Genomic DNA, 24,827 nt, shown 5'->3' on the forward strand with positions numbered 1-24,827 from the left:
CCATGGTGTTCACACACTGCCATCAGTATTGCTGTGTAGGTAGGGTTACGGCTGCCACAGGTCCTGAACCTGACTATATGCAGATAATGCCAGTCCTACCATCCTTAGGATCCCTGCTGCAGTGCACTGGTGTGTCATGCTGAGAACTCCCCTCCTTCAGCTTTTATGCAGATGCATGACAAATAAGTCACTTTGCAGAGTCCCATACACTGAACACCATATTTTGCAGCCTAGACCCAGCTGATAATGTGGACTGCTGTAATGCCTTATGCCATAGTGCATCTCTGCAGCAGTTGCCATTGTCCTACAGGTATATACACTGGTGTTGCACTGTATATGGGTGTTGTTCAGAAAATGTCACTACTGTAGGCCATGTCTACCACTAGTATGTTACTCCCTGCAGACACATTCCACAATGACAGGATGTTAGTTATCATGCAGGTGTCTGACATACCCTTCCAATACCCCATCATGGTCACCCCTGTGAGACCATGCATTTCACAGCAACAATACATGCACATGTACAGCATGCATTTAGGGTAGGTATGTTAGATGTGTGCATGGAATATACCATCACCATTACATGCCCAGTGTGGTGGCAAGCATCTACATAAAACATACTCACCAGCTACAGGCTGCTGCCTTGTTATTATCCTGGAGGGACCTACATAAGAGAGTAAGAGATGCAATGTCAGTGGCCACACCTGTGTCAGTGCTACAGGGCGGGTGCAGTATTACCATACATCATCTGTACATTCCCACAATACTACCACATCTGGACATCTGTTTATCACTACAATGCAGCAACACAATATATCTATGACATGTCAGATATGCATAATCTACCTGTACCAACGCGGATGCTTACACAACAGTGGTCTACTGATGTGCCCTGTATCCTTACCTGCACGCATCTCGGCTGGTGTATGGGTGACAGACACCTCCACGAAGGGGTCCAGTGGTTGTTGGCTGTCTGGACGGGCAGGTGCCACAAGGCTGGCCATGAGCTCCTCCACATGTGTCAGGGGGGGTAAGATGGAAGGCCCCCCCATGGCGGGGTGATCCTCCCGGACTGCAGCAGCACGCTGATGGGCATTGCAAAGCAGGTCAGTACAATGATACCAGACCTGCTCATACCTGCAGTTGTGCAGTCCGACATTATTGACCCTGTGGACTAGGTCATTCCACAGGGCGGTCCACTCCTGCTGCTCATGTGCTTGCCTGCCAAACAGCAGTGGATAGTGCTGGATCATGTGTGCTATCAACACTTCATTCTCAGCATTGGAATAGGTGGGCAACCATGCATGTGCCATCTTGGCTGAAAGACATAAGCATGGAAACAGGTCTCAGCAACTCATACAGCAAGGTTACCACAGTTCATAATTAGTAGGTTCATAGGTTCATAGATTCATAGATTAGTAGGTTCATAGATTAATACTAAGCTAACTGCCCCTGTGAGCCATTTTTAGCCAATAATGATCTCCCTTCTGAGACTCAAACTCTGACCTTGTGTTTTGTAAGGCAATCATTCTTACACCTCCGGCCACCCTCCCAACCCAATAATACACATCTTTGTCACCCCCCACCATATCAGCTTCAACAAACTGTATACACAACTCATTAGGCATGGCTACAGCTTAACTACCAGTTGGACAGATATTGTATTGTACCACACCTTCTGCTATATGATTGTTCATAGGTTCATAGGTAGGTACTAGGCTATCTGCTCGAAGGCATTTATAAGCCTAGCTGGAATGTATTGGCTTTCGCCACCCCCTTAGATTAGTTCCCTGTACCTCTGTCCAGCAGAGCCATTGAAGTTATCCCTGGGGTAAACTTTCTGTTTCCCATCCACTCGTCAAGGTTTCTCTTGAAGAGGGTTAGTGAGGAGCTCTGCCTAATGTAGATTGGAATCTTGTTCCAGAGCATAGGAAGTCTCTGGGACAGGAATCTATCCCTCCAGCATGTCCTATTTATTGTTGTGGTGAGGTTTAGATCCCTGGAGCATGTGGCTTGAGAGGATATGGTTTTCTTTAGGTGGAGCATGTCAATCAATTCTGGGTTGGACATGGCCTTGTACGTCAGGCAGAGATCACCTCTGAGTAGGTGGTAAGCAACCGAGTACAGCTGGAGTTTCTTCATTCGAGCTGCATAGGGCATCCGCTTGAGGCCAGTGATCCTCTTGGTGAGGTACTTCTGTGGTCTTTCCAGTTGTTGCAGGTGTCTTGTAAGGTACATCCCAAATGGGGCATTGTACTCTATGATGGGTCTGATGAGTGATGCATAGAGCAGCCCAATGCCCTTTTTCGATCTGGATGCAAACCCTTTTGTGATTAGGTGGGCTACATAGAAGGATTTTCTAACCACTTTGGCAATGTGATTATCAAAGGAGAGGTCACTCTCTACTTGGGTCACCAGATCCCTTATTACGTCTTCCATATTTAGGGGGCTACCACCTATGTGGTAGTTTGTGGGTACTTTGTTTTTTCCAAAGGGGATGACTGTGCACTTTTTGGCATTTAGCTTGAGGCCATGGTTTTGACACCAGGTATCTGTCTCAGTGAGACCCTTTTGGAGGATGTTTGTGTCAGAAGGAGAGTCAATTATAGCCCCTAGTTTGCAGTCATCTGCAAACTTGGTCGGCCATAGTCCTCCTGTAATTGCCTGTACCTCTGAGAAGTATATGCTGAACAGGAGGGGTCCTAGGACTGAGCCCTGTGGAATGCTCTTGTAACCGGTTTACAGTCAGACCTAGCTCCCGCAACTCTTACCATATGGGTTCTGTTCATGAGCCACTTGGCAACCCATCTCGTAATGTAGGAGTTTATGTTCAGGCTGGTGAGCTTGTCTATAATACCTGAATGGGGAATGGTGTTGAAGGCCTTTGCGAGGTCTAGGTTGGCTGTGCGGACCACCTTTCTCTAGTCTATAGTCTTGGTAACTGTCTCAAAAAAGTCCACCAGGTTTATGAGACATGATCTGCCCTTAACAAAGCTGAACTGGGTAGCGTCCAGTGTTTGGAGGTTTCCTATGTCTCTGTTAATGAGATCCATGATGATGCACTCCATAGCTTTGCAGACCAAGCTAGTCAGGCTTATAGGGTGATAGTTCCTGGGGTCCGTTGTGGCTCCACCTTTGTGGAGCAGAATAACCATTGCTGTGCGCAACTCTGTGGGCACATAGCCTGTGGAGAGGCTGAGTTTAAACAGTGTGTTTAGGTGAGGGGTTAGTTCATCTTTGAGCTCGTGTAGGATGCAGCCTGGGACACTGTCTGGTCCCATTAATGCTGTGTTTTTGGCTTTGGAAAGGGCTGTTACAACCTGAATGTCTGTGATTTCAGGGGCACTACATTCTTCTGGTATAGTTATGGGCCCTTTTGGGGGTGGGGGGGTGAAGTTTGCACTGAACCTGTCTGCCAGGATGTTGGCTATATCAGTCGGTTCAGTGTATTTTGTGCCATTCTGCACTAACTCTGAGCAGATCTGAGAATTGCCACTTAGATTCTTGACATAGCTAAAGAATGCCTTGTGGTTATCTTTGGAGTCCATGGCAATTTTTCTTTCGAAGCTAGCCTTGGATTATTTTATGAGGGAAAGTAGTTTCTTGCTGATACTGATCAGGGATGTCTTCCTTTCTTGGGATTTTACTCTTTTCTGTACTAGTTTCCTCATTCTATTGTAACCATGTCCCCTGTGTGGACATTATCATTGCTGGCCTGTTACAGACTATTCACCTGCATGCCATTGTCAGGGCCACTATGGTTCCATATATGCCAGTGGTATGGCTGCTCTGAAATTGCTGCACATCTGATGGTATGTGTTATTGGGGATATCTGTGCATGCTGTTGGACATGTACCAGGACTGTGTAGACTATTACTACCAACAAATGTTCTATAACAGTGACACAATAACATGTATATGTTCTATTGGCCAGCAGAACCACCTCTACACACCCATCTGCCCATGATACCTGGCCACATCACATGTGTGTCCCAACCTGGGGCCTCCCTGTGTACTGTTCCAATAATACCATCAGGTGGAACTGCGTAGGGGATGTTGCCCCCCCTCAGGGCACACACAGACATGTTCCTGTCCCCTGAGGTCAGGTCTAGGGTCTGTTCCATACCAGGCTCCACAGACACATGTGGGATGTGCTACATCAGTCTGAGGCACCCAGTACACATTCACAGGGCCAACATGCTCCTCCTGCTCAGTCTCCAGACCAGGCACTTTCAGGATGTGGACTGCTGTTGTGAGTAGCATTGGGTGGGAGGCTTGTTCCCATTGTGCCCATATTGGGGCCCATGGGGCATCCATATCACAGACCACACACACCATCCCTGGTGTTTACCCACCACATGTGTCACATACCACCCCTGTAGATTGTCCTCTATATCTACCAATCCTGACCACCTCCACATGTGTACCTGCCATACTTCCCCATATCCCCATTTTATACTTCACAGATGGGGGCAATGTGGTGCCAACATGTGACATACCCATCCATGGTGCACACACTGCCAGCTGTAGATATCTGTGTGTATTGCTATGTGTGCTGGTACCTTGCACATAGCATGCATCACTGTGGTAGTAATATAGGGGACATGTCTTTACATACATATATATTTGTGTGTGTGTTTGTATATATGTAGATGTGCATATAGGTATATATCTACATGTGTAGATATATGTGATGTTGTACATATGTGCACATATATATGTCTACACATGGGTATCTGTATATTTCTGGACATACATGCTGATATACATATATATCTTTATATATTATATATGTGTCATATGTACACATATGCATACCTATATGTGGGGTACATTCAGACATCAGCTCCACAATCTCACAACAGCTTCCTGCACAGCTGCACTTTTCTGCCTTGCTACAACACAGACAGGTGCCACATATAGACACGGCCTGACATTAGGGGGTATATGTAGGACTTGATTGCAGGTAACCCTATTACACACCTATGGCAATCCAGCATGCTACATTACAGATTCACCTTGGTATCCTGCCAGTGGTGGGTCGTGTCTCCCACATGTCCATCATAATGGCATTACTTCTACCACCAGCTATTGGCCACAAAATATACATACTTCCCATTACACAGCACAGACTATGATGGCTTACATCTTGTCTGTCAGTGCTGACCTGCACAGTTAACAGCTATGGCCCACTACCCACAGGGACAGACACTATTGTCCGTAGCAGTTGTTCAGTTGAACATCATCACAACAATACCTGATGGCACATATAACTCATTCCACATCATCTATCCCATTATGACGGACCAGGTACTAGATTCTATTACATGTATATATCCTTCACATACCTGTTGTAGGAGTGATGTCTTGTTGAATGACAGCTGGCTAAATGCCTGTGACTTCAGCTTTTAGTTTGAAGATCTTTGTCTCTCTGTCTCTGTCTGTCTCTCTCTCTCTCTGTTTGTATCTCTGTCTCTGTCTCTCTGTCTCTGTCTCTCTCTCTCTCTTGGTGATGCACATGATCAGATTATGGCCTCTGTACCAATTAGTGTCCTCCACTTGCTAACTACATGCATCTTGCTGTGTAGTACTTCCAATTACCACTGTCATGGCAACCACCTACTATAAATCTCTACATCATGTGGGCATGGTCCCTTTACCTTTCCTGTGTGATGGACAGCCTTCCTGTGTGTGAGCATCAGTGTTACAGACAGCAGGTAGCAATACCTCTTGCAGGAGAACCGGCACACTCAGGCCAGCTACATATTTGTAGGAGGTTCCAGAACAACAGACAGAGTGTGAGTAGAGTTGTGTTATGCTTTGTATAGTATTGGTGTTACAGGGTGTGTGTGTACATACTAGTTTATCTTGGAATGCAGTCTGTCTGCATAACTCTCAACTGTGGGCCTATCCTCTTGGTGGCCAGAGATGTGCCTATCATGTGTTGTCTGTCCACCACACAGGTCCTGTGACAGATATTTCATTGGCAGTGTGTGTGTTGAGTGCTATCAGTACATGGCTACATCAATTTATGTTTCTAACCTCAATTCCCTGACTAAGGGTATGTTGCAGATTATCCTGTAACACCAGTGACTTGCTTAGCGTATAGCAACAGTTTTCCACATATATGGGCCTGTGTCCCAGCCTCTGTCCTCCATCTACATACCAAGCTTTGCACATATGACATGCTGTCAGGGGTTGTTCTGTAGTGGGCTGTGAGTATATCACACTGCCATTGCTGCCATCAGTCCACTGCTGTTGTATCCCCCACACATACGGTGGGGATGGGGCCATACATGTGTGGGCTTCACACACAATACATGTGTGCCTTTATGCACTCCAGAGGCCAGTGTATGTAACAGTGGTATATGGCCATGCATTATTGAGTCTAGGGGGGATGCACCATAAATAACCTAGGCTGTTACAAAATGTGGGGGTATCAGGGGTGACCTGTCTTAAGGTATCTAGATGTACTGTACCATACACTTCACCTATATTTACATTACTTACATAAATTGGGTTAATGCAGGCCTACTGCATCCTGCCATACAGACTGTTCTGTTTGTCAGTGTGCTTGTGATGGTGTCAATTATGCCTTGTTGTAGAACAGTTACATCCCACTTGGTCAACTGAAGTTTTTACCACCTAGTGATTTTTTTAGAGTGTAGATAGAGGCTGCTGAGCTATACACCTGCATTACTTACTGTTGATTGTTTGGTATCCTGTGGCCCAGTTTGTCTTTACTATTGTACAATTTGAAGGGCTTGGCCTGGACAGCAACAGCTGTGAACATTTCCAGACTACTGTATTAGTATAACTATTTCACAGTTGCATTACTCTGTTTATATAGATGTCAGTGTCTGAACAGCTATATAACATGGCATATAAAACTGTAATAGTACACAAATAAAGGTTTTCCATTTCTGCAAAACTGTGTGTGGTGTTTTATCCTATGACCTCTCTGTGGGTATATGTTGCAGGCAACAATTGGCATTTGTATGGGTGGCCAATACAGTGTCCAGTTGTTACGGTGTTAAATGTAGGCATAGTGACTGTTCCATATTGTGTGCGCCTTCTACATATGTAGCTTACTATACATATCTCTGCGTGTGTATGTGTAGTCACATGTATATCTACATATATGTATGTATATATATATATATATATATATATATATGTATGTATATATATATATATGTGTATATCTCTATCTGCATAAATGTGTCTGTGTATATGTATCCTGGGGATGTTGATAGCTTCCACGTTTTACATTTCCTATGGGAGCCAGACTGTACTGCATGATATGTTACCAATACCAGCCTATATATACTTTTATATATATATATATATATATATATATATATATATATATATATATAAATTACTGCGGTGGTGGTGCTGCGGTAGCATTGTCGCCTCACATTAAGACGTTGTCCTGTTCGATTCTCAGCTAAAGCGTCTTCTGTGTGGAGACATGAGTGAATGGGCGTACCTTTGTTGAAGGTTGTACGTCAGGGCTGGCAACTCGGTACGTAAAAATCTGCTGCCAATCATTAGCGGACCAGAGTTCTACTGTGGTGACCCCTAACTGGGAAAATCTGAAAGATACAACGACATAAATATATATATATATATATATATATATATATATATATATATATATATATATATATATGTTGATGTAGGCATTTGCATGTATATATGTTTATATATATATATATATATATATATATATATATATATATATATATATATATATATTTACATATATAGATATGTTGTATCTATTTACATATTAATATATTTACAGACACACACATACATCTAAATATTGGAATACATTCTCTGTACTGTTGCATGACTGGGCTGGATGATATGTTTTCGAAAACATCAGAGTTATGTATATCTAGCACGGCTTAGTGGTAAATCATTTTGTGTATGGTGTGCAGGGTCCTTGGACTGAGCCTTGCAGAGGCTGTTTATTTTGTTGCTGGGCAGAGCACGGACCGTTGGATACAGAGTGATTAAGGCACTTTAAAGCAGTCGTAAGCGGGTTTGCTTAGAGGTAAGCTCTGCTAACTTCCAGTTACAGTGTCTTATACTCAGTTAGCTTCTAAATTGCTTAACCTATGTAGGCATAGCTTACCCCCGTGCAAACAGGCTTAAACCCGATTACTGCTGCTTAAAAGTGCTTACTGCTGCTTACCCCTGTGCTAATTTCTTTAAAAGAAAAGAAAAAGGGATTGATAGGAAAGTGGTGAAAAAGGGGCACAAAGAGGGAAAGACATTAGGCAAAATAGCTAGGGATGTGCAGGAAAGGTGTAGGGAAGGTCGTTAGCTGCACATTTCTTCTACAGCAACAGCTGTGCATATATACTGAATTTGGAGGTAGATTTGGACACTCAAACCTCTGGGAGAGGAGTGAGGATAACAATAATAAGTTGTGATGCCAATTAGACTCGATTACATGTGTCCAGTGGACATGTGTACAAAATGGACAGCTATGTATGGGGCAAGATTTTTTTGTGGGAACAGATTGCCCTTTTTTTTTTCTCAGGTGAGAGTGGGATGTTGGGAAGGGGTAGTAGGTATATTTGGGGAGGTAGGTTGGGTAGGTTAACAGACAAGACAAACAAGATGCATACAGGGGCGGTATATGACACATGGAGGGGTAAACACCTTGATGGGGAGGGGTGTTGGGATATCGGAAGGCCACAAGCCCCCTAGTGGTAGCAGTGAGATTGAGGTCCCCACCCATGGGCAGTCACCACTGCACCTTCACATCCCCAAAGGTGGCTGTGCCGTGGGCTGAGTTGCAGAACCAGGCTGACTCTCTAATCGGGACACGCGACCCTCAAGCTGGTGTAAAACATCACCAAACTGCTCGTTGGTCACTCTGCACACCACATCCATGACCTGGCGACAAGTGACAGGTGCCTGTCCAAGCTCACTCCCGGGGGGGGGATGAGCCCCATCCCCTGAGGCAGTTCCACCCAAAGGTGGTGCAGGACCAATGGACAGGGAGGTCCCAGGTTGGGCCCCAGACATGCTAGTGCCCGGTGCCAAGGCCAGCTGAGTTGGGACAGGTGGGTTCGCTGGGACCGGCCTTCCCAAGCATGCTATAATGTTTAGATTTCATCATCATTTGTGGGTTATTAATAATCAACACATTCCACGGTTAGGAATAACAGCATGCATAGATATTCTCATTAACCCAGACACCAGATATGGAACAGTTGCATAGCAAATAGAACACGTGCATATATGGGACCACATAGGTAATAAGAACAGCATGCAGGTACATTGATGGCACCATGCCACCAATGTTGGAATAATTCAATATAGCACATGCATGGGAACCATGAAAATATTTATCAAACAATTGGACATTATCAGAGTCATTACATACCAGTTGGGGTGGGTATATTGATTATTGTTGGAGATATGGTGGGGGGGGGTGATGTCAATTAACAACTAGTTTAGTAGTCCACATTACTTTCCTAGTCAGTGATGTTATCTGTACCTAACAAGTCTTACTACACTACCCTATAGCCTTAGTTTGGACAGTGATATGGCTGTCATCATTACACATGAACCAGTTTTACCTGCAGTATACACCTCTTGCCTGGTATACCTGTGGAGGGAATGTTTCTTAACAATAGCTAACTGTTTCTACACATACACCTGGATTCCAGGTTGTTATTTTGCACATAGCTATCCAACTCTTTCCACACAGACTCTGGCCATGTGTTGACCACATGCTAGTGTGCCGGGACATATCTAGAATATCGCCCTCTTCCACCTTTAGTGACCTGACAGACACATGTACATGCTTTCCTACACAGTTATATTATGTAGCACAGTGTGGGTGACAGTGACCAGTGAGACTTTATTATTCAGAGAAACTGCAACACCTACAATTCCCTACAAAACCAGAGTGAACAGTACCAGTACAGGTATTTCTCAGCACAGTGTTCATATCCAACATACCTGTAGGAGCAATGTTTGTTAGCATTACCTGACTGTTGCCACACAAAGTTCCGGATTACACATTAGTATTATGCACATATATCTCACTCTGTTACTGTACACACTGTGGTCACAGCTTGACAACATGGGAGTGTAGATAGGACATACTTGAAGTATTACTCTCCTAACAGTTTCAGGGGTTGCTACAGTGACAGGTGTGTTCTCATGATGTTTGACAATCACTTGTATTCCCTGTTTGCTGCCTAAACATCTGGGATCATCCCACAGACTTACCAGGGGGACAGGCAGCAGATATGGGCACATATACTGGACATTCTGACTTCATCTGTACAGTTGTGGGGTATGAATCTGTATGCAGTCTAATTCCACTCACAAGATTCAGACAATGGCTGTGTCTGCTACAACTTAAACACTGTCCATCACAGTTGTGTCTGCTGTATAGATATTGCTGTATATCTCCAATCTGCTTTCTGCCTTATTAATCCCCTGTGCTTTTGCATTCTGACCTTGTATTACAACACTCATATACAGATTTCTTAGGTTGTTATATGTTGTAGGACTGTGTGGGTGACAGTGATGTGTAATACCTCATTATTCAGAGACACTGCATATAATTCCTGTATTTCTGGGCACAGTGTTAGTATCTGAAGCACCTGTGGGAGGAATGTTTATTAGCACTACCTGAATTTTCACACACACAGTACCAGATCCCATATTACTATTATGCACATACATCGCACACTGTTACTGTACATACTCTGACCACAGCTTGACAAGTTGGGGTGTAAATGGGACATATGTGGCTTGTTAGTCACATCAGGTATTGGGAAATTGCATGTGTGCCAGCTTTGTTCTCATAGCTGTGTGTCAATCAGTTCTATTTACTGTTTGCTGCCTATATGTCTGGGATCATCCCACTGATTTCCCAGGGGGTCAGGTTGATAGGCAACAGATATGGGCCACTTTAATTGACATTATGGACATATCTGTACAGTTGTGGGGTATGAATATGTATGCAGACTACTACCACTAGCAGGATTCGAACTGTGGCTGTGTGTGCTAAAAAAAAACAGTTCACATCTCAATTGCATGTGCTATTCAGTTTTTGTTGTCTGCATTTTCCCTGTTTACTGTCTATGTGTCTCTCAGTTGTACTAAATGGCATCTGGGGATTACACCTGTCATATACAGGCATTTCTGCACATTCAATTTCAGGTGCACAGTGTGGGTAACAGTGCTTAATACTACAGTACTATTACATGATTGCATATCTACATTACTGTATGATACCAGGATATACACATGCAGTCCAGCAGTTAAACCTGTTTTGTCAGGCTATTACACTTTTATTGACTTACAAACAATATGAGACTCTTCCTGCCATATTCTCTAGTGTATCCAGTAGTTGCTTTGAACAATACAGGTTTTATACAAGCAATTAATTTACTACTACTTTTATTTTTATTTCCTATGACAGTAAATGCATGAGTATTACTGACCTGCCTCGCATCGCAAACTAGCCAGGTGACTGAGGTGGGCCTCCTGGTTCGTGGCCCCCACCATTACAGCTGTGGGGGACATAAGAGGAATATTTAGCCATACCTTTCCATGATATACCTGAGCTGGCAATTATTACACACATACTCACATGATACTTAAACACGGCTGGAACATCCCCTAACGCTCTAGCCTCTTGGAGACACTCCTCCAAGAGGTCCCCCTTACACCGCTTCAGGTCGGCATAGTGGTGCCTGACCTGCTCACCAGTTCGTGGTATGCCAGTGGCACTGGTGAGGTCACGGTCGAGATGGTCCCAGGCCTCTGCCTTATATTGGGAGCTCTGGTACTGGCCCTGCAGCAGTCTCTGAGCATGGTCTTTAACTAGGAGTCCTGCCATGACCTTGGACTCTTGGATGTACCAGCGCTGCGCCTGGAAGCACACCTTCTCCCCTTACTGCCATAGTGCCTGCAAGGGGAAGCTACAACCAGTTATGAGATGTATTCCTGCCTCTTGGGTTTAAGTAGGGCTGATTTCCCACACTTTTCCATGATTGGCCAGTTTTGAAAAGGCTAAGCTATGGCCAAACCTGCTTACCTAGGGTTGGCAGTGTTTAAAGGGGTATACCACTGGGCACAATGAGTTAGCTGGTCTACAAATTGCTCACACTTCCTAAGCTGGCCTGTGCAATGCTTATCATTGCTTACATTAGACTTTGCATTATAATGCCTTTTTGGCATTGAGTTATTAATCATTACACCTTATATGTATGCCTGGTATCCATGATTAATGTGTACGTACACTCTGTGGGGTCCTTGTGTTTTATTGGGGACTTCAACACTCAATTACACCTCACTTCTGGGCTTACTGCTGTACTTCAGTTCACATATTTATGTTATGTAGTGGGTTATGGCACATATGTCTCTATATTGATTCCTTTCACAGGTTCAGTTTGGTTATACGATGGTGAGGACTTGTTTGCTGCTACCTCATTCTTTTGTACTTTTGTGATGGCTTGGTAGTTAACTACTGTGACTATGGTGCATAGGATCCTGGGTTGAGACCTGCATGGCTGTTTATTTTGTCGATGGGCAGAACAAGGGCTGTTGGCTACAGAGTGATTAAGGCACTTTTGAGCAGTTGTAAGTGGGTTTGCGCGATGGTAAGCACTGCTAACCTGCCGTTACATCTGCTTACATAGGGTTAGCTTTAGAATTGCTTAACCAGTATAGGCATGGCTTACTGCCACGCACACAGGCGTAAGTCCACTTAATAGTGCTTAAATATGCTTACTACTAATTATTTGTGCTTAAAACCTGCTTACTAGTGCCTTATTCATTATGACACTGACACCTCACATGTGCATTTGCTGCAGTACTCCAGTTCATAAAAATATGTTATTTAGTGGGTTATGCAACATAAATATTACTCATAATGTGCTTTGCCATGGAAAATGGAATGTGCGGCAGTGGGACTCAAACCGGGACTGCCTACTCGTAAGGTGAATGCTGTGCCCACTACACTATTGCTATGCTGCTTCATTTGCATATATCTTCCATGTTATCCTCTTCAGCCATTTAAGCTGCATTAACCGTAGCTAAGCGATGGGCACACCAGTGCACCTACAGTTAGCTTTCATTGGATTTATAAAAAAAAAAAATAAAAGGGTTTCTTCATTTTATTTATATATACTATTGCTGTTGTACACATGGGGGACTGTTGGTGGGAATATGTAGACACCTATGAATGGTTTCGCTTCTTACCCTTTCTGCTGTTCTGCATTGCGGGAGCATGTATATTCTGAGAGCTCTGCTCTCAGACACACCCCCTGCACTCTTACACGGTCTATGTAAGATTAGGAGCTCAGGCAGCATGCCTCATTATTATGCATGGCGCACTAAGCTAGTCCTGCATGGAAGATTAGTAAATCCAGGGGATTATAGAAGAAAATAGTGCTCATGATTTTTCATTTATGACATTCCAAATTTTGCCTGTTTCTGTGAGGTTAGGTAACAACAGGAATGCCTTGGAAAAACTTGAACAAAAATGGATAGCTAATTTACAAGTGGATAAGATATATGGCCTCAATGATGCTCTGACATTTAAACCATTTTGAGAGATAGGAAGTTAACTGTATATAGTTGAGGTTTTGTTGATTATTATTTTTCATATTTTACATTTTTATTTTATATTTTCAATTTTTATTACTTTTGTTCTCATAATATTGTTTTTTCTTTTATATATGTTGTTTATTACTTTTTTTATGCTAGTTTAGGTTAATAATACATTTGTTGTGGTCACATGTACTATGGTTTTGTTAGCTTTGTGGCAGTGTGCTCATTTCCACAACGAATTTTATTATTTTAGAAGGAGAGTTTAGTTCAGCTTCATACCGAGATCTATTTATTTATGTCCATATAGTGTTATAGTTTTTTTTAAGAGTGTGCTTGTTCATTTAGTAAAGCTTGTTTGATAGTATGAACATTGTATCTTGATTTCTTTAGTTAGTCGTACATTGAACTATCTAGTTTTCTGTTGCTACAGCAACAGGTAGTAGCATTTTCTCAAATAGGCTTTCTCGCAAGATATGGCAATAAAGAGGAATCCATGGGCCTTGGAAACATGGCGAGTTCATAATGGTATATGGCTTAAGGTTGTATAACTAGATTATGTCTGCATAGAGTGTGATTAGATTCTTTACAGATATTTCTCAAGGAATTCAGTCTTTCTTTTTAAATATGATGGTGTTATATTCATCAGGATTCATATAACAGACAGTAATCTGATTCAGGAGATTTGCGAATGCATTTATGATTCAACGCCAACATTTAGAAAGTTTTTAATAACAGCAAATGAGGAATGTATGAAGTTAACATACTGATTTTTTATTTATGCTTATAAAGTTTGGGATATGCATATTGATATGAGATGTAATGCAGTATGTTTAAATGAGGAAGTCTTAAGGTTTGCATTTAGTACTTGCATATTACATTTTGACATATGCTGCTTTTAACTGTTTTAAGTTTTTTATAATTTTTTAACATGCTGATTTTTTATAATGACTGACAGTATCATAAAATTCACTGTTATATATTCAATGAGATTTTGATGTTTAAGGTTCAATGTAGCATGATAGAACCTGCAGGACTGTATTGATGTTTTTAACACACTTGACTTTTTAATTTGAGTAATTACCAATTAATGATTTTTAGGATATGATTGGACAAGGTGTTTTTTTAAAAAGGGGAGCTTGTGAGAGCATTTTATGTCTGATTAAGGTTAGTGGTACTAAGTGAAAACGCTTACACTCATTATATGGTCTTTGTTTGAACAAATGTGGTTATTTTTATGCAGTGCTGGTCCTTTGCATGTCTGAATTCATTGGAAAACAGTTGCTGTGACAAAAATACCTAAAGCGAATAATGTAGTAAATCACAGTTAACTAAAATGGTATGCTGAAAGCCTCCAGATTTAGTATGGTACTGTTTATTGTCTGAAACCAGTGTGTTTCAGTAAGAGCCTACTAGTTAGTTAATTTGTGCAGATCATTACTGAAATACCTAACAACATAGATGCAGAATGGATGTATGTCCTACACAATGTACTAAATTCACTACACGGATGCAGTATAAGTGAATGTGAGGTGTGTATTTTATGAATGACAGAATGCCAGTTGGCTGCATATGGATAAAGTGTGTTTTTACATATACTGGCACTATATGAATGAATGTGTTACTAGTCTGTTGGATGGTTACGTGAAGGAATTAATGTATGCAGTTAGAGCAGAACAGTTTTAATAATTGTGACATTTTCCTTTCCATTCTGTAAGCGTTTATATCACGTTATCGAAAGATGAAAATAGCGAAACGGTATTTCATCAGCCCCAAAACATCTAAACATGAAAATGGCGAACATTCAGAACAGCAAATTTTTTCCCATGGAAAAAATTCGCTGCTCTGAAACACATATACACAACACAAGCACATCAAACAAACAGCAACCACACACATACACTTAAATTCCTACATCTAACGCTACACTAAACTAAACATACACTACTATCTACCCACTTACCTTAACCCAAGCCCTAACCCTAAGGTCCGTCACTATCGCACACTCACCTGACCCACTCCCTAACCCTAACTCACTTAAACCACCCCTAACCCTAACATACAAACAATAGCACACTTACTTTCACCCAACCCGTAACTTTCCACCACAGCGCTAAGAATAGCGAAGGCACAGAAACGGCCAAACAAATTCTTTCCCAAGAAAAGAATTCACTGTTCTGCAGCTTTGCTATTCTTAGCGTTCGCTGAATAGTGTTCGATATCAGAACATTCGAAGTTTTAATACGTCGATGTTCTGATATAGACCCTTCTCTACTGCTGCATATTTCCATATATCTTTGTAGAGCATTTCATCTGTTTTTAAATATTGTGCTCTTCTTTCACAAGCATATGTTAAAGAAATGCAGTTTTTTTATTCATTTTACAAGGTAAAGCTTTACAGTTTACACAGCTGACACCAATTAATATGTTAATGCTGATGGCAGCCTTTACAAGAGGTGTTTAGTACTAAGATCAGGTGGTGAATGAACACTGCTGCCTCTTGCTATAAACAATGCTTGCCACACCTAAATAAGATTCATCCTGTACTGATGGAGAGTTGTGATGGGCATCTGGTCATCTGATGACTGGAGTGCTCCAGTGCACTTTTCCACTGCTTGTTTTGTGTGTGTGTGTGTGTGTGTGTGGGGTTTGTGTGCATGTGTTTGATCAAATGCTTTGTAATTTTTTTTTTTTTTTAAGAAACTCCCACAAAACTGACTTTATCCTTCTGTGACATCAGCACAGAGACTGGTAGGAGATGTACCTACAGGTTTTAAAGGACACAACCCTGTGCATGGGCAAAGGTTTTTCTATTAAAACCTATGGATTCATCCACACATTCTTTCTGCAGTGATGTCATCTATGGGAAAATTGGACAGACATTAGTGCAAGTTTGAGTAGAATATATTAAAACAGTCAAATTAAATATGGGCAAGTAAGATGGAAAATAAATTGTGGCAGTGTATACACCACATGCTGTAGTACACAAAGCAAGGCTCAAAATTTTCAGAGACACTGCTGTGGCTGACCAAGACCACAGAGGTGACCATTCATAAGAAAATAACCAAAATGATAGTTTGGGCACATTTGGCTTAGGATATATTGTGAAATATATTAGTGACTTGGGTGAGAGGAATGCAAACATACATAACACAGATGAACAAATAATCCACAGAGGTGAGCAGTGTATAGATGTTTAACACTTAAAAAAAGGAGAATTATTTAAACATTAGACAGACTATCAGAAGAGATGGAAGCAAAACCTTGGTGCAGGATAGATGTGGTGTGCAAAATTTGGAACTATTTGGAAGGAGCCTAAAGAGCATATTAGAATCCTGGTAGGATAAGTGAAAACCATTGAGTAGTAGTAATAAACCTTGTGGTGATCCACAAATGTGATGTTTGGCTGTTTGGGCCATTTCTAGCATATATCTTATCTGCAAAGAAAAGGAGAAAATGCGGTTTCTGGTGGTGGATGTACATGTTGGAGTACTGTGTATGGTTTTTAGGGGAATTTTATTTGCTTGACTAAATATTGCATTGACTCTTGAAATTCCAGGTATAGGCACTTCATTTAGACAAAGTAGGGAAAGCCCCAGGTATTCCTGGAAAAAGAACTGGATCAACCCTTTTCAGGTATGGAGCAAAAAAGTGTGATGCAGCAAAGAACCTAAGTTGGAATGGAGCAGAGAAAAGATCCCCACAATCATCATCAACAACGTCATCACCATAGTCCACCCAAGAGGGTATTTCAGCTTAAAATACTGCTGATGATCTAGCCAAGGGCTAACAGAACTTTAAAAGTGGAAGCAAACAAGTTTCTGCATTGAAATGTTTGAGTGTACTACTTAGTCTTGTTTTAAAAGTTTATTTTGGTCGATCGTTCAAATTTATTTATTTTTTCTGGTGATTTTAATTCTTCTGAGTATGATGTTGGTGGTTTTAATTCTTTTGAATATTCTGATAACATTAACCAGCCATGGGATGGACTCCCATGATATCAGTGGTCATACTTGCTTGTCAGTTTTGTTTGACTATGTAAATTTAGCCCTCTACGATAAAACAATGTAAAAAATAAACTAATAACTATGTATTTTTTTAATAGTAAAACTAGATGAAAAGTATACAAATTATTCATAAGGAAATCTCTGTTTTTAATATGGTTGTCCCTAAACAATGATTTTTGAAAAAAAGTTTCAGCTCGAAAGCTTGGTGTAATAAACCCCGTTTTATATGGATGGTCGTGTTGTGCCTTTTTGTTACTGGACTTAATTTTGTGTTGGTTCACCAGTACGTCTAGCTGTTCCACACCTGTTTTTTGGACTTTGTATTGAGAATCTGTCATATCTGTCTGTAGCTAACAAGTGGTGTTATTAAAATTACTTGGGTATGGTACTGCTTTTTATTGGGATTGCTAAGCTCAACTATTCTTTAAACTCGGTGTCTGTTGCTGAAACAAGCTCTTCATTTATAGTTTGCATTCTGGAGATATTTCAATGAATCCTTGTTATTCTGACTTGGATGAGTAATTTAGCTTCCTGATTCTTGCAGGCTCTGCAGCTTGACAAATGCAAGGATGTTCATTCCCAATACCAGGAACTTATCACAGCAATAAATAACCCATCTGCTGTTGGCACTCTGAAGATGGCCAATCGCCTTTTTGGAGAACAGATGTACAACTTCTTGCAAGTAAGTCAGTCGGAAACTACTAACTTCTTTTTTAATGGTCCCTTGAGTCTTTTTTTCCTTTTACTGATAATGATATAAAAATTTCCAATATCTGTTTTGTTGTAATAATTGGGGTACAGTGACTTTTTAGCATGTATTATCAAGCTGGTTCTTTCTAGGTTTGCAGCCCATCTAGTTAATGTAGCACTTGTACTTTTTTATAGGGGCTAGGCTACTGTTAGTTCATAGCTATTATTTATTTATATTTGTTAACCGGGAGTGTCCGACTGGACGTAGGTCCATTTTCAGCGGATGCCCGGGGAGAAAAGCTCCACAGTTAAAATAAACAGACAGTAGTTACATTGGATTACATAGCGATTAACAATTTACATAGCAATTACTTACAACATATTTACAGATGAAGAGCATAGTACATCAGTAGACAAGTAGAATCTTTATCTGTGAAATACATAACAGACATTAACAAATGTTACAATAAGAAGTTCCTGCTGTATAATAAGTACTAGGCTTATGAGCATCTGAGCTTGCTATAATCAAGGTAGTTAGTGGAGTGGAAAGAAAGGTAGTGGTTGGATGGGGTGGGTGATATTAGAGTGGAAGTTGCAAGGTCATAGCCAGCATGTTTTTAGGTGCGCTTTTAGTATTATTACAGTTTCATTCCCATTTTAGTTTTAAATAAAGCAGTTGTAATTTAATAATTTGTACACTTTTGACCAATTGGTATTGCTGGGTTGCAGCAAGCACTCTGGAAATCTGAAGAAGATAGATGACAAAAACATAGCAACTGAAGAAAACAATAGTTAACACCTAATAATTTTATATAATTTGTTTTTTAAATCATATTGTGTACTTTTTTCAAGACAGACTCAACAAGGAATCTTTTTATAGTGTTATAAGCACTGCACATTAAAAGAAAGCAGCCAAACTTCTTAAACTCCATTAATAATAATTAGGTTGAAAGCTGAACAGAGAAGAGTGTGATAAAAACACACATCTGGTGCACCGTATAGATACTTAACTACTGTTTAAGATCATAATCTATAAATAACTACAGCCTTGGCATGCCATTCCAACTCTAAGCACTTCATCAAAGCTAATAACACTCCTCTTTGCAATGTTTGTCACTCACTAAAAAATAAAATACAAATGTACACAATGCCCACACAGATGTAAACAGTGACATACCCAAAAACCTTAGTCCACCTAAACCTCACTAAAGCTTTTAATCATAAAACTATTTCCTTGGACCTACATGCAAGATAGTGAATATCCCACACCAAACCCCCTTGTAGTCCTTATATATTAACATAAGAGCCACTTGTGTTATTCTGTTCATTACAAAACCGATACAAAAAGCTCCTAATGCATTTCTTCCCTGTAACTTTCTTAGTCCAGCATATGGCACATTCCCTTTTTCATATTTTTCATATTTTCTCTTCACCTACCCTTAGTTTCTCCCATTTCTATTGCCCATCTGCAACTTTTGTGTTGTCTCTTAATCCCTTAACCCCCCCCCCAAGCATTCACAAATCTATTACTTTTCCATTCAAACACACGTACTTCTGTTGGCTTGTCATGCTCATATCTTCACACACACACACACACACACACACACACACACACACACACACACACACACACACACACACACACACACACACACTTTAATTGTGGATGAAATATTCCATTCAGACTTATACACATACTACTTTTAGCTGGCGTCACACTCGAGTGTGTGTGCACACACGGACATTCACAAATCTGGTACTCATTCATACACCATCTTATACTAAGCAATTTTACTGTCATACGCATAGGCTTTCACCACAATGGGAATTAGTAAAATGTGTTATTTTAGTGTAACAACTATAACCTATTTGAAACTATCAGCACTGCTTCTGTCAATGTTCTCAGTAAACCTCCATTCCCCCTTTTAACCAACTTTATTTTTGGTACCCTATCTGCTTCAAATACTGCTCTGAGTTCCACATATTTTATATTATATTTTTTGTACTTCTCACACTACTTTCTTTTATTTTTGTTCCTCAACCAACTTGTCAATTGTCTTATCCCTGCCTAAGCTGAGTTAACCTTGTATTACATTCTCTCTCCTTTTCTATGTTTACACATTCATCTTTTCTCCAGTGAATGTTTCACTGCAGAAGAAACATTAACCCCCATCCAACTTGACCATTAGGCTCAGTTTAGAATTCTCAGTGCCTCAGACTTCCTCAGTCTATTCGGCCACCTTTTCCTTCACTTGCTTGTCCATCAAAACAAAATGGTTTACATTCCCTCCTCTAGCAGCTTTATCCATTCTCATTGACAAATCCAAAGATCTGACTTATCAAATGGGTATGCTTCATCACATTATTTTATGTTCTTTAAATAGGTTACCATAAAAAAAAAAAATGTAGTCAAGTCTTGCCTTAAACCTCCACTGGGAACTAAAACTATACATTTTCAGCTAGATCAGTGAAGTGGAGGGATAAAGCCCCAACTATGACCAGGAAATTAGAGTTTTATTAATGGTTCTGGTGGCTGATGGCATTGCAAAGCGGATGGGGCATTCCTGTCCAGGGACAGAACATCTCTTTAGTGAACTCTGGTAGAGACTGGAGCTCTGAGTGGTATATATGTCAGGTTGGTGATCAGGGTAGGCAGCATAGTGTACATGACCCTTGGGCTCTGGTAGGAGGGTGGATGCACATGGTCCAGCCAGCCTTAGCACGTACACTAGAAATGCAGGGGTGGGACACTGTGTTGCATAATAAACAAACAAACAAAAAAAAACAGTCCCTGCAGATGACAGCAGCATTCCGGACACTTGACCTATGTCTCCCAATGACAACAACCTAAACCATAAGCTGTGCCCTCCAAGGGTGGCTGGGTTTAGGGGAGTAGCAGGAGAAAGATCTGAGCATGAGGGTCTGTCCAAAAAATATAGTCTCTTCTTTTTTGGGAGTGGTGTTCTGTACCTTGGGCAACAGAGTTATTTCTCTCCTGCAGTTGTTCAGGCCAGCTGAACTGCTTTCTGCACCTCCCTGTGATCACACCATTCATGTGCAGGATAACTAAGCTTAGAAGTTGAGGGAACCTATACTTTTCATATGCAGGCTAGATTTTAGCAGAAGTCACATGTGATCTGTAATATTTGAATACTTTGACTTGTAACCGAATCTGGTCATACAGCTGTCTGTGATCTTCAGTAGAAGAACGATGGGATGATGTGGCTATGAAGACACACTTGCTTCATTTTGCAGAACACCTGTGGACTGCTGAGAAGAGGACGTTATGATGTCCCAGAACTAAAAATCTGAAGTAAATCCAGATGTACCCTGACAGATTTTAGATTTGTACTGTTACAAGATGGTTTGTATTTGTCTGCACTATTTCTGGTTGTACCATCAGCCAGGCAGCCTTATTTAACAGATCATTTGTTGTATCATTTTGTGATGTCCAGTTAATATCCTCCAGACTGACACCAATTAATGTGACATCCAGACCCCACCAGACTACCACCAATTAAAATGTCATATCCTACTATCCTGGGTCAGAAACTAAGGAGCTTCAGTCCTCACTAAGGACTCCAGTGTGAGACTGTCACTTAAACAGGAGTAATATTTCACAATTTCTCCCCAAGAGCACAACAGGAATGTGCTCTATCCCCTGGGATTGGACTGTATACTTCTGTCCACCTCTAATGTAAGTCCTTATTACACACTCCAGAGCAGTGCATCCCAGTTTAAGACCACTGATACACTAAATCTCACACATCCAAGCACTTTAGGGAAAGCCTGACACAGATTTTCAGCTGTGTCCCTTCCCCAAAATAATATGTTAATGCTGCCACCAATCAGAGTGTATTCATGCCCTTCTAAAAGGGTGTCCAATTATGAAAATTAAATAATAAAGCAAATAGTAGCAAATGACCTAAGCAGACAGGCTTTCCGAGTGGCCTGGGAAGTTATCAAGGCAAGTTTAAGCGCTCTCAAATCACTAAAGGAAAAAAAAATGATTGTCCATACACAATGTAAGCTATTAAAAAATATTTAATATCGAGCAAAATGATTAAAGATATAAAACAGTAATTCCCAATAAACAAACAGAAGTCAATCACCAGGAAAATGAAATCAGTACTGTAGGATAGAGATCCAACATTCGGAAAAACTCTTAACTGATTTAGTTGATTAGTTAGGAAATTATAACTAAAGAACACTGTCCCTGATCTAAACAAAATTACTACAACAGAGCAAAGGCATGCTTACAGTTCTTGTGAGTCCTTTTTGGGAATCCAGTGCACAATTCAACTGTGATCACCCGACAACTGTCAGCTGTTCCAGTTCTAATTTTCATTTCATATTTTTAACTTCAACAACAGCTGTTTTCTAAAAGTTCCTTCCTGTCTTTCAGCTTCTGACAGTAACACATAGCAGCTGCCAACATTCCAATGACATCATCTGCTGATCAGCTGAATCTGAGACAGTTTTTCTTTAGAATTTCTCTTCACAAACATGCACAGTTAGAAATGTAAAAGGACACCATTCAAGTCTTTAAAACATTCTGTTCAAGCAGATCATAAATCAATATGCAAGAACTTGTTTACAATATCATAGTTAGTCATGCTGGCATAATAATACATATGTTAATCTGAAATTATATACAGAACTTCAGCAAGACATGATAGCACAGATGACAGAATCTAATTTCTTTATACTTCTCTCCCCCATGACTCAAGCATGGATTTCAAATAACCCTTGAAAACAACGCTTGAGAAAAATGGGTCTGTCTGGGAATATCAACCTACTCCTCTCCTGCGCAATCCATTTGCATAGGCATTATTAACTTCATTGCGGTGTTCCTCTCTGAGGCAACTTGGCTGAGCACAGCCCCCATCCCAGAATCCAAAGCATCCACTTGCACAACAAACTCTTCACTATAATCTGGGCTGGCCAACACAGGGGGTTCTCCCAAAATCTCCTTAAGTTTTTGGAATGCTTGTTCACTATCTGTGGTCCACAGTACCTTATCAGGTTTATTTTTCCTAGTTGGGTCAGTATTGGGTGCAGCCATAGCACCACAACTGGGCACACATTTTCCACAGTACCCTGCAGTCCCTAGAAATGTTCTCATTTGCTTTTTAGCAACAGGAACTGGCCATGCTTAAATAGCTTCCACTTTGATAGGTTCTGGCCTAATCTGACCACTCTCCATTCTGTGTCTAAGTAAGTGACCTCTGCCATGGCCACCTGACACTTACTGGGTTTAATGGTTAGTCCTGCCCTTTTAAACTGCTCTGCAAATGCCCATAGTATAGTCTTTAATATAAAGTTTAATCTCTCCACAAGACCATTAGTCTGGGGATAGTAGGGGTGATCTGTAAAACAAGTCAACAAGTCTGACATGAAGTTGGCACCTTGGTCAGTCAGCATCTCCTTGGAAAACCTACTGTGCTGAACATTTCTAGCAAAGCATTTGCCACCTTCTCTACATCAACATCACCAGAAAAAAGAATATTAGGGACTATAGCTAGAAGTGGCAAATGGTAGGCTGCAGGCTCTACTAACTGTTGTACTACTTCACCTTCCACCCCTCCCTTAGGAGTCCACTTTCTATATAGCAAATCTTCCTTCTCTGCCTCAATATCACCTGCACAAGGAACATTAGGGACTATAGTTAGACATGGCAGACTGTAGGCTCTAGGCTCTACCAACTGCTGTACTACTTCACCTTACAAATTCCCCTCTTCCTTGAGACACAGGTGTTTTCTTAGCTATATCCCTCAAGCTTTGTAATGTAGGGTCCGTAGGTTGAGCCTGCCTGAACTCCACATTTGTTACTCTTCCAAGCTCCCCTTTCACAGGAAGCCTAATTACTTCAGATAGCTGTACCTCGCCATCAGTTTGGATACAATCATTCTCCTCTGTCCTTGCAATCACTGTGTCCAAGGAATATCAGTACCTACTGGCAGCTGAGTCTCACTTTCAGGCTTACTGTTACATGATAGTTACTTCTCTGAAACAGCCATCACACCAGTCCCAGCTTCAGGTATAAGATCTCTACCAGACCTACGTGCCTGTCTCCAAGCTTGACTGCATGTCACCGCATGTACACAAGGTACTACAACATCAAAGTCATTCCCTATCAGGACATCTGCAGGAATATCCTCAAAAACACCTACCTACTTGCTTCCTCTTCCACCCTCCCAAGGTATTTGGAATGGGGTTTCTCCCAAAGCTCTGACTGGAATGGACTGTCCAAGTAAGTACTCCTCTTCTCTAACCACTGCATACCTTACAATGGTTATATTGGAAGCTGTGTCTCTCTTAGCAGTAATCTGTTTACCATCTACTAAGATAGGATATAAATTTTGGTGATAGATTGGCACCCCTGTTTGCAAACAATTTACCACTGGCAGTTTATCATCACCCCTTGCTGGCTTCCTTACCTTCTGTTTCTCACCTTGCCTCGATGGACATTTGACTGCTATGTGGCCCCTCTGGTTACACTTGAAGCATCTAATCCCTAACCATGTACTT

General features: G+C 41.1%; 1 protein-coding gene across 1 annotated transcript in view; it reads left to right on the top strand.

Annotated features, from left to right (window-relative positions):
* The window catches only part of LOC122797669 (serpin B6-like), a 373,330-nt gene that overhangs the window by 221,827 nt on the left and 126,676 nt on the right, over positions 1 to 24,827 (top strand). The window contains exon 3 of the mRNA XM_044066210.1: positions 18,151 to 18,288. Within this exon, the coding sequence (XP_043922145.1) occupies positions 18,151 to 18,288 (138 nt within the window). The remainder of the gene's footprint in view (positions 1 to 18,150; positions 18,289 to 24,827) is intronic.

This window comes from Protopterus annectens, chromosome 3.part1 (genome assembly GCF_019279795.1).
Source record: "Protopterus annectens isolate FY-2018-M chromosome 3.part1, PAN1.0, whole genome shotgun sequence".
In the NCBI taxonomy this organism is placed as follows: Eukaryota; Metazoa; Chordata; order Ceratodontiformes; family Protopteridae; genus Protopterus; species Protopterus annectens.